The sequence below is a fragment of the Cheilinus undulatus genome, linkage group 23, assembly GCF_018320785.1.
Source record: "Cheilinus undulatus linkage group 23, ASM1832078v1, whole genome shotgun sequence".
Classification (NCBI taxonomy): domain Eukaryota; kingdom Metazoa; phylum Chordata; class Actinopteri; order Labriformes; family Labridae; genus Cheilinus; species Cheilinus undulatus.
Genome location: NC_054887.1, coordinates 14,877,826 through 14,893,281, shown reverse-complemented (window position 1 = coordinate 14,893,281; position 15,456 = coordinate 14,877,826). Strand labels below are relative to the sequence as shown.

Below are 15,456 nucleotides of genomic sequence, written 5' to 3'. Positions count from 1 at the left end.
AGATATCCGTATTCTCCAAATTTGATATTTAAAAAATGATACAGAATGTGTTCTACCTATATTATGTGTTTAAAAGCATTGTTTCTGGCAACCGCTGCCCGCTTCTGTGGCAACTAGGTAGCTTTTTTAGTAAATAAAACACCTTTTCACTTTATTTTTGACCTACACATCTTTAATATGCCCATAAAAACGGTCTTTACATGTAAAGATGCATTAAAGTTGCAAACAATGGGATGGAAAACGACACTGAAAGGGAAAAACCGGAGTATGTGTGAAAACGTAAGCGCGTGTTGAAGTTAGCGTGTAATGCGTGGTTTACCTGAACGCAACACGAGACCTAACCAACTGTCATGGCGTCTCCCTTGAAGGGGGTTTGGAACTGGAGAAAGTAGACGCTGTCATTTATCAGTTTTCCCGTGTGTACAGAGCAGTTACTCCGGATTGAAGAAGCTTTGAGGAGCGGGAAGCTACCATGGGGACTGTCCATGCTAAGGTAAACTCGTTTTCTCTCAGGTAAGTGGCCTTTTTGTGAATTAGTGACCATGACCTCCCAGTCTGACGCTGGTCCGTGCTGCAGACTCACCAGCGCCTGTACTCGATGTACTGGGACACAGTGGGGAAGATAACGACCTAGTAAACCAAAACCTGAGCGAAATTTGGTGTAAACATGTTAGATGTGGGTTTTTAGATGATGCAGCGCGGCCTTGAGTCTAATTAGAAGCCTGCAATGGTGCCAATATAGACGAGGCGGCATTTTCAAAGCAAGAAATCAGCACGTTTTCTTGCGTAGAGGTCTGTTTACGCAGGATAGGGGCATTTGAGTTACTCCCTTGATCCTTAATTAACTATTTTTGAATGTAAGGAGCAGTTTATTGACCAAAACAGTGCAAAAAAATTACAAATAAAACTGATGTTTTCGTCTACAAATAAAGATTGAGACGCCAGTTTACAATTAAAAGGAAATAACTTCAGGTTTGTAGCATTCTGTCAAAATAAAACAAGAATTTAAACTATCTTGATAAGAAAACCAACCCTTGTCTTGTCTGGATGACTCACCGTGTAATTTGAAGTGACTTTCACTGACCGTAGGACATTAGACACTCCTCTTAAAGCTCCACCCATTGACTGTTCTGCCCTTTCTCTTCCATGACAGCTGCCCTTTACATGTGCCATACATACTTTAATTATGGTGTTGCATTGAGGTGGTTAGGTGATGTTCAATCGTACCTTTACAGAGATCCTGGAGTCACTTTAAGGATTGATACCAACATTTAGAAACATCTTCATCTGTCTGACAAAATATAGAAAGTATGCAGCGCATGAAGACAACACAACTAAATAAAACAGCCAAAAAGGGCAACATGTTAAATCAATGATATAATACAGTTAAACAACCAAAGACCACAATAGAAACGACACAACACAACCTAAATGATGACTATGTATGTCAGTTGAATAAAATATACAGGTGGACCTCAAAAATTAGAGTGTCATGTAAAAGTTAATTTTTTCCCCCATGATTTACTTTAGACACATTTTATGAATTCTAGGTTCATCTCATACAAAGTGCAGTATTCCAAGACTTGTTTTGTTTGTTTTTATCTGGATGATTATGGTTTACAGCTCACAAAAATCCACTTTCTCTAAATATTAGAATATTGTGGAAAAGTCTTACTGTAACTCATAAGTGTTTCTCTGGAATTTTTTGTTGTTGTTGTGCTCTGCACCATTTCTAGCACATTTCTGTATTTGGTTGTGTTGTTTATATTTGCACATGCATTCCTACATTTGCAATTCATTGAAGTCCCAGAGGCTGATTACCTTATTTAATCTCATAATTAATTCAACAACAAAGAGCACACCTCAGAGATGACTCTGCTCCTCTGAAAGTCTCAGTGACTTTTGTCATAGAACTGATGGGTTTCTTTACATTTAACTGTCTGTAGTCAGCGGTGCTCTTTAAATCTTTTTTCTTATCACTGTTACAGAGTCTGGATCCTCTCCCGATGCATGGCCGGGACTTGGGAGTCAACCCCGATGACTTGGTGGAGACTCCAGACCTGGAGCAAGAGAGCAAACAGGAGATCCTGGAAAACAAAGATGTGAGTGCTCAAATTATCTACACCAATTTATTTTTTATTTTTAATCATTATTTAGTATATCTCAAAGAAAAGGTTTGATGATCACTAGAGGTCCTTGTCAGTTTCAAGAGTTACCCTATACATTTTCCCTTTAACTTTATCCATAAATAACACAATGACTAATTGTAGCTAAAAGCAAAAAAAAAAAAAAAAAATCCAGAAATTACTTCTTAAATTGTGGTATTTACTGTTTTAGTTAAGCCATCTTAATATATTTTGCTTCAGTTTGACAGAAAGGCGTCCTCTTTTACTACCAGACAAGCAGCAAAAATCTTTATTTTGCAGTGACAGAGGGCCAAGCACAGTCACTTTCATCTGCAAGAGAATTCAATATTAAAAAACAAATACATGGACTTTATACATTTAAATGCATTTGAATTCTTCATTTAGTGTCAACTTGGTGTCACGATGAAGGAAAATCCTGCATGTGTATAACCCTGCAGGCCACTTATATGTTGACATGTACATGATCTTGCTTTGTTTGCTTTTAGGTGGTCGTCCAACACGTCAACATCCAGGGTCTTGGAAGAACTAAAGAGGATCTGCTGGGCTACGAGATCTCTGATGTTTTCAACGCCAAAAACCTCATTGATGTACGTTTATCTGACAGTGAGGCACATTTAACCCTCACTGTCTCAGGCTCTGGAGAGTTTCTGATTTTTATTAAGAGTCTGGTATGTGAGCTGTGTTTGTATGTTTTCTACAGGTGATGAAGAAAGCTCACATAGCCAGACAGAGGTTGCTCCGCCTCGGGATCTTCAAGGAGGTGGAGGTTCTCATCGACACGTCTGAAGGTAACTAACAGGATGGAATGTTTTTTTATTTTTCCTTGATCAACTTGAAAAGAACCTCATTTACGTACCCTCTTCTGTTGTGTCATCAGGTAAGGACGCTCTGCCGAACGGTCTGGATGTAACGTTTGAGGTGACAGAGATCAAGAGGCTTACGGGAAGCTACAACACCATGGTCGGCAACAATGAAGGAAGCATGGTGAGAAAACAACACTCATATATAATTCATATAAAAACATTTCCATCTGTATTATTGGTTCAGGATAGAGCAGGTCAAGCATATAAGATTGACTTTAATCATTGAGGTTTCTCCAGCTTAAGGAAAATCCTGGCGTGTCCATTTGTTTTTAAGTACCAGTACCCGTAATATAAATTTTTTTGAATTGCAAAAATGTTTTTATTGGTGATTTTTTTGGTTCTATCAGAAGGCAAACCTGTTTTAGGGGGCAGGAAATCTTTAATAGGAAGTGGCTACAAAGCAGCACCCAATCAGTGTTATGTTTTCTGTAAGATAGAACGTGTGCAGGATTTTATTTCTAAGTTTCTGATGGACATGTTTCTCTTATAAGCACCTTTTTTATTAAATAGATTTTAAAAATATTTGCCAATTTAGGGTTCAAGTAACTACAGGCTTTAGCGTCTGCAGCTTTGCCTTTAGGGGCCTATGGGACCCCCAAAATATGTTCAGAAGTACTTTTAATCCCTCCTTATAAAAGGTTTTGATATTCATGGACTCTAAATACAGTCAGCATTTATGATCACAGAAGTAAATGCTCATGTATTTTGTGTAACAGGTACTGGGATTGAAGCTGCCTAACATGCTGGGTCGAGCTGAGAAACTCACCTTCCAGTTCTCCTACGGGACCAAGGAGACGTCATATGGTCTGTCATTCTTCAAGCCTCAGCCGGGACACTTTGAACGCAAGTAAGTTGGGATCCACATTTCTTTCCATCATCTTGTCTTTAAAGGAGCAGCTGCTGCAGTTATACTTTCTTTTAGAATTGATTATCAGAACAGAGCCAAATGTCAAGCTTTATTAAAACATAATTAACAGTTTTCTTTGAAAGTCCTGCCTCTCTTGATCCTTTTTAGAACCATAATGTTGCATTTATGTAAAATCCACATCGGTTTTATTGCTTTCTAATGCTTTTTTAATGAAAAGTGAGTGCTCTCAAAGGCCTGTCCAAACAGCATAAACATCCAGTCTTCACTCATGCTGCCTACTCAAATCTTGGAAGCTGTTATCTGCATAAATTCACCTTGAATGCATCAGATTTTAAGTCCTGTTTCCTCTTTTTCAGCCTCACTCTCAACCTGTACAAAGTCACCGGTCAGTTCCCGTGGAGTTCCTTAAAAGAGACGGACAGAGGCATGTCTGCAGAGCTGAATGTAAGAAGTTTAAGAGCATAAAGAGAGAGATGTTGATAAATATAAATATGTAAACCTAAGTTCTCCTAACCTAAGTTCTAAACCTAAGTTCTCCTTGTCTTGTTTCAGTTTCCTCTGGGGGTGACCAACCACACGTTGAAGTGGGAGGGAGTGTGGAGGGAGCTGGGCTGCCTCGCTCGCAGCGCGTCCTTCGCCGTGCGAGAGGAGAGTGGACACTCGCTGAAATCTGCCCTCTCGGTACAGCATGCAGACATTTTCTAGCTTCCAGTACATCCATATTATCCTCTGGCCATTGGTGAGTGCAGTGTTGATACCAGGCCTGAGTTGGACAGATATATTTGGAGAGGATTACAAGGGTTTTGAGCAACCTCAGTGCACAGAAAGGCTGCCTTTTTCATGATTTAGGCCATGTGCAAAGGTTATTCTGCTTCATTGACATTTAAAATTGAAAATTTGCCCAATATTGTTTGTCTAGGATCTCTTTTGATGCTGTGGTATCAAACATTCATCAGTACTGCTTGATTTCTGCAGGAATCATATTAAAGTTTCTGATTCTGGTATTGCAATGACCATTTGTTGGTTCTTTCCATGATATTATATTGAATTTTAGTAAACTGTGTATTTCCATTCAGCTAAAATATATCAAGAAAGGATTTTTTGGTCCATATTGCTCACCACTTTTATCATTGTTTTACATGTATCATATGATGGATTCCCTAGCTCAAGTACTCTGCTGTTCTTATTATTTACAGCACACCGTGTCAGTTGATTCAAGAAATTCAGCTATTTTCCCCAGCAGAGGTGCCTTACTGCGGGTCAACCAGGTAAGCATGTCACAAAACTTCTTCAAAATCTGCCCCTAAATGTAAAATTTTATCTAATTCCCTTTAATATCAGTTAAGCTTATAATGAATTTAAAATGTTGGATTTTCTATTTTGGTATTTTTATTTTTTTAAAGATTTATTTTTGGGCCTTCATAAGATAGAGGAGGACAGTGGATAGAATCAGAAACAGGGACAAGAGAGTGGGGAGAGACATGCGGCTAAGGGCCACAGGCTGGGTTCGAACCCAAGCTGCCCACGCACATGGGGCGCCCCTTAAACCGCTGACCATCTACGCATCCCAAAATGTTTGATTTTATGGGAGGCAAACAAAAATTACATTTTTTGGCTTTTCCAACAAAGATATGTGCTCCTGGCCTGTCCACAATCCCCTCAAGTACCCGAACACCCCCCCCCCCTTTCAGATTTTCCCCTCATGATCTAATATGGGGAGTTAGCACCGCCCCCAGGGTTCAGTTGGCCCTTCCCGCTTGGAAGAAAGTTCAGCCCTCAGTCCCTCAGCCCTTCAGTTGAGAGGAGGATCAGGAGAGCCACATCCATTGAGCCACATCCATTTTCTAAGAGGGGTGTGGTCAGGGGCGGAGTCAGACAGCTAATTAACATTTAAAGCCACAGAAACAGCTCGTGAAACAGAGGGGTTTTTAGACATACTAGTACAAAATCTGGAGTGTTTTTTCAGCAACAAATCACACAGGCATTTTTTGGGGACCACTGAGACCAATATAAACTTGTCTTAAAAGGGTGAAATATGTCCCCTTTAAGAAATCAGCTGGTCCTGATGGCCTAGACTAGGGGTGCACCGATTGCAGTTTTATGGCCGATCACCGATCTTTAAAAAGCCTGACCTGCCGATTCCGATTTTGGCTGATACCGTTTTTTTTATAACTGATAGCATACACCTTCAATGTTCCAATCTTATTTTATTGAAAAACATTGAACAATACCCGTGAAACAATACAAACCTGTTGTTTTAACTGCACATGTGGTAGTTCTCTCAAATATAAATGAAAAGTTTAAAGCACTGCTGCCCAAACTACTAAATTATATCAGTTCCTTTAGTCTTTCATTTTTCACATTTTAATAGGTAGAGGCATATGAAACCGATCTTATCCACCGATCTTGTTTACAAGGATCGGCCGATCACCGATCTCCTAAAATTAAGGAAATCAGCGCCGATACCAATTTTGGCCGATTGATCGGTGCACCCCAGCCTAGACACATACTCTTTAATATTTCAGCTGAAACAGAGGCTGAGCCTTGGACATATATTCTCAACATGACATTGGAAAAATGGTTCAATACCAGAGATTTGGAAAGCTGCTCTTATCACTCCAGTTTTGAAATCTGGTGATCCATCTAGCACGAATAATTATCGACCGATTTCCAAAATCTCAGTTTTAGCAAAGGTGCTGGAATGGCTGATTTATAACCAGTTAAAGGGATTTTTTTACAGAATGTTTTTTTAAATGTGTTGCAGGCTAGCCTCATAAAGAAACAAAGTAAAGTCAGCGCAGCAACAAAGGTCATAAATGATATAAATGCCACTGACTCTAAAGAACACTGTGTTGCACTTTTCCTACATTTATTGAAGGCGTTTTATACTGTTGGCCACTCTGTTCTAGTACAGAAGTGTGGCTGATATCGGGTTTTCCCCAACAGCACTAAAATGGTTTAAAAAATATTTAGCTGGCAAAAAACAAAACGTCAAAGTTGATGGTCTGTGATCTAGTTGTTTAAATGTTCAAGATGGTGTCCATATTGGGCCAATTTTATTCGGTTTTTTATTGATTTTAATCATGATAATGAGAGACAGAACCCCACCAATGAATACAAGACAAAACAAAAAACATAGGACAGAAACAAACAACACAATACAACACAAAAACAAAATACCTTAATAGCAGTAAACACCACCAGCAGAAAAAAATAAAGTCTGTCATATTACCTCCTTATTCAGAAGAATGTGATACTCCAGTGACCAGGGTCATCTTAAACTTGAGTGCTGCATTAGTTTAAGGGATTTTTAAAGCTAAAATTAGGGAACATTTGACCAGTGTATGCATGTTTTTCTACTGAAAGCTGTTTACTTGTTGATTTAAGTGACCTTGCTCTATCTTATGTTTTTGTGTGAAACTTATCATGCTGCTGTGTTGGCCAAGACTCTTGTAAAATAAAATAGATGTTTCTATCTCAATAGGAGTACTCCTAGTTAAATAAAGGTTAAATGCATCATAACGTTAGATGTAACACTAAAATGCTCTGTAGCCATGTGACAAGTATGGACTGTTTTAAGTCCTACTAGGAAAATCACCATCATGTGGTTTGTAGTTGTTTGTGGTAGTTTTCAGAATCCTATAGCACTGTTTCCTTTGAACAAACCATGCAAAAAGAAGAAACATCAAAGAGTTTACAGTATAGACACAATATAAAACTGTTACTGGATATATGTTCAATGAAATGGAGAATCTATCCAAATTTTGTTGATTTAAAATACTTTTGATTGCAAATTAAGAGATGTACTAAGGCATTTTGCAGGGAAGTCAACATTATGCTTCCTCTGAAGTCTGCATGGCTTCTAAAAAGTTAAGTTTGTTTTATCTGACTAACAGCAGGGAAGCAGTACATCTGACGTTTTGCATTCCTTTGCGCTCACTGATAAAAAGTTAACATATTGTTCCATGTACAAATATATAAGCCTCATGGTTCCTCTGCCATTTTTCTTTCCCTTTTTACTTTGTCTTTTTTTTGTGCTGTTGTGCAAAGATATGACTGTTCTTGTCTGTTTGCACTGCAGGAGCTGGCCGGGTACACAGGAGGAGACGCCAGCTTCTTAAAGGAGGACTTCGAGCTGCAACTCAACAGACGGCTCTTCTGGGACTCAGTAAGACAAAAAAACACAGCTGCCCATTTGCTGATTTTTAACTTTCTCCTTAAAACGACTTCTAAGGTTCTGATTTGTTGACTTGTTGTCTTATTTGTTCTTTAACCTTGTGTTGCCTGGGCCTCAGGTGTTTGTAGTAATACTAAAAGCTTTGCAAACATGCAAATTTAAGTTGCATTAGGGAACCACAAGGGGGCCATACAGCCACACTACCTCAGTTTGACAAAATACTGATAGGACAGGAGGTACTGCAGATGGGCTATAAGAGTTCATTTACAATTCATTAAACCAAAAAGATTATTTATTTTTTCAGTTTAGATGATGTGAAACTATTATGAAATACTTGATAACATCTTAATATTACTTTCAAAATGTCCCAGAATTAACAACACACAAACAAATGGTTTAACTTATATCACCTTTTTATCTTTTATTTTGTCCAACGTACAGAACTGGTGTCACATTTTAACTGGTGATGAATTATCTGATGACTCTTCATTAAAACATCCTACAACACTGCTCACTTCTCCATTATAAGAGCTTATCAGTGCCTTCAATGATATTAACGTACCTCGGAAAGAGACTGCACAGTCACAGAATACTTTTAAAGAGTAATATTAGAGGAGAAATTTCAGGCAGCTTTGCAGATGTCTGATCAAACTAAATAAATAGCATTGGCCCATTAATTGTACTTTTTCTGTAACATAAAGGTCACTAAAAATGAAGCATTCTTACTGTGAGTTTATGTTTTGGTTGTATGACAGTTTTGGTGGGCCCTAGAGGATTTTCAGGTCTCAAAATGGGTCACATCATCTGTGTCTCCTTAGGTCCTGTCTGCTTCTCTGTGGGGCGGGATGCTTTATCCCATTGGAGGACAGCAGTCCTGCATTGCTGACAGGTATTCATCATTTATCCCAATGGCACAAATGGTTCAGCTTCAGTTGTGCCTTAAAAAGTCTGAAAATGCTTTCCTAATAATATTTCAGGAAAAGCATTTTTTGAAATGGCTCATTTCTTTCAGATTTTACCTTGGAGGTCCCACCAGTGTTCGAGGGTTTGGGATGTACAGCATAGGACCGCAGAGTGAAGGTAAAGAGCATTCATTCAGAGAAAGGCCCTAATTTAACCCTTAAACAATCAGTCCAGTATGTGAGTACCCACACTGTATAAAAACATAGTAGATATATGAAGTAAATATAAAAAGATTTGACTGCTAAATACCCCAAACATCAGCCATCTCGTAATTTACCTTAAATGCTCTTTATGTTGGAGCCATTTTTGTTTTATTGAAATCTAATGATTGACATTTTGAGTATAAAATTACGAAATCACTGCATTTCTCTGAAAAAAATACACGACACAGAGAAGAAGCTGCCCTTTAGTTAACTCTGTGCTAAAAAATCAAACTCTGTTTTCCAATAAAACAACAAAATGAAAAGTTTTGGTTATCTGAAAGTCTTAGAGCCCAGAACTTGCAGCAGGTTTGCAGCATCCATCAAACTTCTACATTTGCTCATATTTGCACTTCACTCTGTCATTCACCCTTCTGCAACCTAAACATGGCGCTTGAATCTACCAAACTCAGGAGGTGGGTGACATACTGTGAACGTGTTGTGGATAATTTAGGAAGTTTGTTTGTTCATAGTCCTCATTCATTAGGCTTAGATGTAGGTCTGAAAGTCTTGACTCCATTGTTGATCCTGCAATCCTAGCTACAAGGCAAGGCAAGGCAAGTTTATTTGTATAGCACATTTCAGCAACAAGGCAATTCAAAGTGCTTCACACAGGTCATTAAAATACATTGACAAAGGGAAAAAGAAAGCTACACATTTCTGTGGCTGTCAGGTTGTCCATTTCTAAGTCGAGGCTAATATACCGCAACTTGATAGGTGAAAAACACATGCAGGTCTTTATTTTCATTCTCAGGCAGGGATTATGCCCTCAAAGAACCTGAAGCACAAAGTTGGCACCAAAAACTGTAAATTTAATGAACAGTGGAACGATAAGTATGTGTTTACCTGTATTGTGTTTCAAAGGGCTTTGATGCTTTCAATCTTTCGACTGAAGTTTCCCCTTCAGCTCTCTTTCATCCAGGGCATGGTTATCCGAAACTTGGTCCAAAGGGGGCAGCTGGACTTGACTGGGATTCTTGAATCCCAATCAAGTCCAGTTGCCCCCTTTGGACCATTTTTTGCTTTTTTTTTTTTTTTTTTTCTCATTTTGTTTCATTACACCAACCTTCTTTGTTTGAACTTTTGACTTAACCACCTCCCCTGACACGTTACCTGTACATGAATTACTTGTTGTCAAGGAAGTTGATGCGTGAAATGCCTCCAAACTTGAAAATTTTGATTTTTAGCTCTCTCCACAGTGATGTGGTACGTGGATGTGCTGGCTGGAAACAAAGGATACCGTAGGACTAAACTGCATAGATCAGCCCAAAGGATCGGCCTTAAGGATCAGCACAAACTAAATAATACCTGATGTAGCTGTTTAAGTCAGAATCTGACTGATATCCAATACCAAGATCAGATCGGCACATTCCTATATCCACATAAGCATCAAGACTGATAAACAAAAAAAATATTTGGACAGTAGTGAATCAATTAAAGTGCAAATGTAGCGGTACGGTAGATATTAGAAGACCCAGTAGACAGGAGTTTGTATTACTTTAGAAATATGCAGCATCTTATCATGATTTGACCCTTTGTGTGTCTTTGTGTGTTTTAGGTGACTATCTTGGTGGAGAGGCGTACTGGGCAGGTGGTCTGCACCTCTACACCCCGCTGCCCTTCAGACCAGGCAAAGGAGGCTTTGGAGACCTTTTCAGAACACATTTCTTTCTCAACGCAGGAAACCTCTGCAACCTCAACTACGGTGAGTTAGCTATGAACAGTTAGGTAAAACAGCCCCTGTGTTAAAATTCAGACAACACTGGCTTTAGTTTTTATTATACATTTGCTGAAGTGAGTGTTTTACCTCTCTATTTAAATGAATTGTGTGCACAGTATCTCTGTATAGAAATGTTGGTGTTTTATATAAGAAATTCTGCTATGAGCTTTTATCAGTGAAGCTTCTGCATGTCAGATGTCTCTGGTGAATGGTGACACTTGTGTTTCTTGAGTAGGTGAGGGTCCCAGGGCTCACCTTCAGAAGCTGGCTGAGTGTATCCGCTGGTCATATGGAGCGGGCATCGTGCTGCGGCTTGGAAACATAGCCAGACTGGAGCTGAATTACTGCGTGCCCATGGGAGTTCAGAGTGGAGACAGGTACGCTGCTAAATTTAGACAGAATACCAACACTGTCTTTATGGAACCAAATCAAAGAAGTAAGAAGGATGGCAGCAAATCAGGAGTTTCCTGACGGTCTTCTCCTTTTCTGTTCTTTCAGGATATGTGACGGCGTCCAGTTTGGAGCAGGAATCCGCTTCCTGTGACCTCATCACTCCAACAGAGGCCGTGATGTGAAAAAGGGAGAATGTCTTGTTGTTTATCACCTGTAACTTGTTGTAGAGTGTGTCACACTAGCATGGGTCCTACAGAAACATGTCCTGGTTAAAGGTGCCTGATAATCCCTGAAACGCCCTCTGATGAGCACCACTCTAGGCTGTAGAACAACACGGTGCCAGTGCTGCTTCGTAAAACTAGTGAGAGTTTTTACACAAACTTAACGGCCTTTCATATATTTAAGGGGAAACGGGAACACTTGTTTAGCAGAAAACATGAGAAATGAAGACAGTTGGGACAAAAATACAATCATGATCATGATTTTGTTTTAGTTTGAGCCTCTTTCTTTTGTTTGTCTCAGCACTGGCACCTCATCTTTGGAGAAATCATCTACGAGTGATTTCGCCCACTCCGTTAATTATTTTCAATGATTATTGAGGGGTTCTGAGCATGTTTAAGTTTGCCTTCTAGGACTTTTTTGTTTTCTTTTTGACAGTAAACTGCACCACACTCTTTTTCTCTTCCTGCTGTTGTACTATGTGATTGAATGATTACAGCAACCAGGGAATAAACCAAGAGAAACCAGCACTTTTTAGTCAATTTAGCACTGTCAAAGGAGAGTTGGACCCAGTTGTTTTTGTCATTTCTGATGTAAAAAAAAATGGCAGGTTAATCTCAGGCCAGCAGCGGTGTTAGGTAGGAACCTCATCCCGCGCCCTCCCTGAGCAACATCCACCACCAGTGCTCTTACCGATTGTCAGTCTTCTTTTTGATGTTGTTGAAAGTATTCACAAATAAATCACAGCTGCTCCCCTGGCTTCTCTCTCTGCATCCTTGGTGTTTTTTTGAACATATATTCAACTACTAAATAAAAATCATTACTTTCATTTTTGCACTTCGATTCATTTAATTTTCCTTTACAAGCCTTCAAGGGCAGGCTGCTGAGAACCATCCCCACAGCATGATGCTGCCACCACCATGCTTCACAGTCATGATGGTGTGTTTGTGGTGATGTCCAGTGTTTGGTGTCTGCCAAACATTGCGTCATATGGCCAAAAAGCACCATTGTGGTCTTATCAGACCAAAGAATTTTCTCCCACTTGATCATGGAGTCTCCTACATGCCTTTTAGCAAGTTTTCTTCAATAGTGGCTTTCTCTTTGCCACTCTCACATAAAGATTAGTAAATAACCCAGTCAACAGTTGTTGTAGGCAGAGTGTCTTCCAATATCAGCTGTTGAAGCTTGTAATTCCTTCAGAGTACTCATAGGTGTCTTGGTGGCCTCTCTCACTCATCTCCTTCTTGCACAGTCACTCAGTTTGTGAGGACAGCCTGATCTGGGCAGATTTACACATGCCATATTCCATCCATTTCTTAGAGATGGATTTAAATGAACTTTGGGGAATGTTCAGTGCCTTGGAATTTTTCTTGTATCCAACCCCTGACTTATACTTTTTGCTGAGTTTCTCTGTGTTCTTTTTTCTTCATGGTGTTATGGTAGCCAGGAATACTGATTAACCTAATTAATCTAGCTGCAAAATAAAATTAGCTGAAAGCAGCATTTTGTTGGCTTCAAGCCTCTCAGGCTCTGTCCACAGGGAAGAAAGCCCTACCCATACATGCTCTGTGTTCACATCTAGTAGGGGTAGGCCGTCCTGATTTTTTTGTTGGAGAGGGGACAGGGTGAGGTGCAAGGGGTCCTTTAAATGGAGATTTTCTAGTGGCACATTCCAAAAGAAGGCTCAGTCCCATGTTTGTTGTTTCGAGTGCCAGTTGCCCCTTTAGAACAAGCAAACATTCATTTCAACGCCAGTGCACTCAAAGTTTTGCTGTTTTCCCTTTATCAGATTTGAAAAAAAATTAGGTGTGCATGCTTAAAAGACGGCTAGGAAAATATCCAGTAAGTTTCATCAGGATTGACTGAAGGCATTTTGAGTTATGAGCAAATATCGGTCATGCCCACTTTGACTCACCAAGATGGTACCTCAGATTTTGATCAATGCCTTCCCCCAAACATTCACCAGTTCGTTTGTTTTTTTTTTTTTGTTTTTGTTTTTTTTGTAAAATGATTGCCTTCCAATTTTGATAATCATTGTTTTGGATGGAATAATTTGGTTGGCATGTTACAAGTCTCTTCCTTAAGATACAGTATGTACCAAGATTTATGATGATTGGAAAAATAATCAATAAGTTATGGCTATTTTCTTGCCAAGCCCGTCCCCACTCAAAGTTCAGTTACTTCAAAAATGAACAAGATATCAATAAGTGTTATGCAACTTTTAATAAGCTTCGTTCAAAGAGTATCTGCAGTAAATTTGGGACTAATCGGGCCCATGCTTTAGGAGAAGAGGTCAAAAAATGTGATTGTCGAATAATTAAAAATGGCTGAAATACATGTTTCAAGTTGGTGTGACTTCTTTTTCTTCCTTTAATTACAGCGCCACCATTAGGCCAACTAGGTTCACATTTCTTGTGAATGGTAATGAAGATGATCTCAAATTGTACCGAGCTGCTAATGAAAATAATGTTTGAATGAAGGAAACAAATCCCAGGGTGCCACATTTGAATTTGAATAAACCATGAGGTCAAAAGGTTGAACTTTGTAGCAGGTAGTAACAACAGAAAGGTGGTGCAAAGCAGTAAAGAGATGTTATAATATGATTTATGAAGACTTTTATAACTTTATAAAAGACATCCAGTCTGTGGAATAAGGCCAGTTATACCAGCCAAGTAGTTGTGAAGTTAACTAGCGTTACTGAGGCCGATGGTTTTTTCCTCTTTAGATAACATGAAGAATTTGTGCGTCAGTGTGTGAGTGTGGGCCGGCCCTACCTCGCTGCAGGCCGTGAGCACACACTGTGAACCTTTGCTCCTCATGAACCTGTGCGGGGCAGTTGAGTGTGGATGGTGCTAGATGAGTGTTTGGTCAGATCTCGTTCTGTGTGGGAGTCTGGACAGGTGGACTGCAGATGAACGCTGCACAGAGAAGGAGTTATAAAAGAAGATGGAAAAAAAAAGAATAAAATGACTCAGAAGTTTAGCTTATCTCTGAAAGAAGTTGAGCTTTAAAGCAGTTAAGCACCAGCTTATGTGACAAAGAAAAGTGCTGGTATATTCAAAAATAAGCAGTCTTCAAATATCTGCATTGGAAAAACATGCTGGCATGAAGAGGTCATTGTTTACCTGTGGTGCCAAATCAATGTAGTAGTGACATGGCATACGTAACTGATTCTGAAAAGAGATTTTTTGTGGTGAGATGTGACCTGCAAGACAAACTCTGACCTGTTTTGTGGTGAAACATTTAAGAGAAACTTGGCATTGTGTACGCAGAAGTAATTTTACAATCAGTACACCTCTTAGAGCATCATAACTCTCACATACACTCACCAATAGTGCCTTGATTTATACATTATTATTTATCACATGCCATTTTAACTCAAAATAACCCACCAAGTCATTGTTTTAATGTCTGTGGAGATTCATCCATGATAATTAGCTTGATGTGAAGATATTTCATGGCTTTTTGAGGGGCTTTTACGTTGCTGTCAGGGCCAGTGGGTCCTTTTTGGACTTATTTTGATGCTATTTTGTTTATTTTGGGTCTCCAAACTTTTTTCACTGAGGGCCGCATAGGCTACTGATAAATATCAGATTTAACAGGCCATTTTGATATATTTTGATACAGCCTTTAGTTTATTCAAGTTAACAAAACAATCCAATGTAGGTTAAGACATGCTTACTGATTTAGGAAAATAACAGCCTGCATTAACGAGATTTATGACCTTTAAGCAAATAGCCATTCAGTGATAAGGATATTGGACTGTCTGATTAGATTTCAGGTGGTCAGCCAGAGCTACCACTAGCTCTGCACAAAGGTTTATAGGAATGTTGGCACTTTAGGAATATGCTTCAGAAATCAGACCTTGAGAGCAAAGCAAATGAGCGGCGTTCATGCTGCTATTTA

At 39.2% G+C, this 15,456-nt stretch overlaps 1 protein-coding gene across 1 annotated transcript; it reads left to right on the top strand.

Annotated features, from left to right (window-relative positions):
- Positions 1 to 337: 337 nt before the first annotated feature.
- On the top strand, positions 338 to 12,379 carry samm50l (sorting and assembly machinery component 50 homolog, like). The gene is made up of 15 exons (XM_041781318.1): positions 338 to 493; positions 1,989 to 2,102; positions 2,633 to 2,734; positions 2,848 to 2,935; positions 3,025 to 3,131; positions 3,727 to 3,857; positions 4,235 to 4,322; positions 4,431 to 4,559; positions 5,075 to 5,146; positions 7,960 to 8,046; positions 8,874 to 8,944; positions 9,068 to 9,135; positions 10,777 to 10,923; positions 11,174 to 11,315; positions 11,437 to 12,379. Exons 1-15 carry the CDS (start codon positions 473 to 475, stop codon positions 11,480 to 11,482), a joined length of 1,413 nt encoding a protein of 470 aa, XP_041637252.1. The 5' UTR covers positions 338 to 472; the 3' UTR covers positions 11,483 to 12,379.
- The last annotated feature ends 3,077 nt before the right edge of the window (positions 12,380 to 15,456 follow it).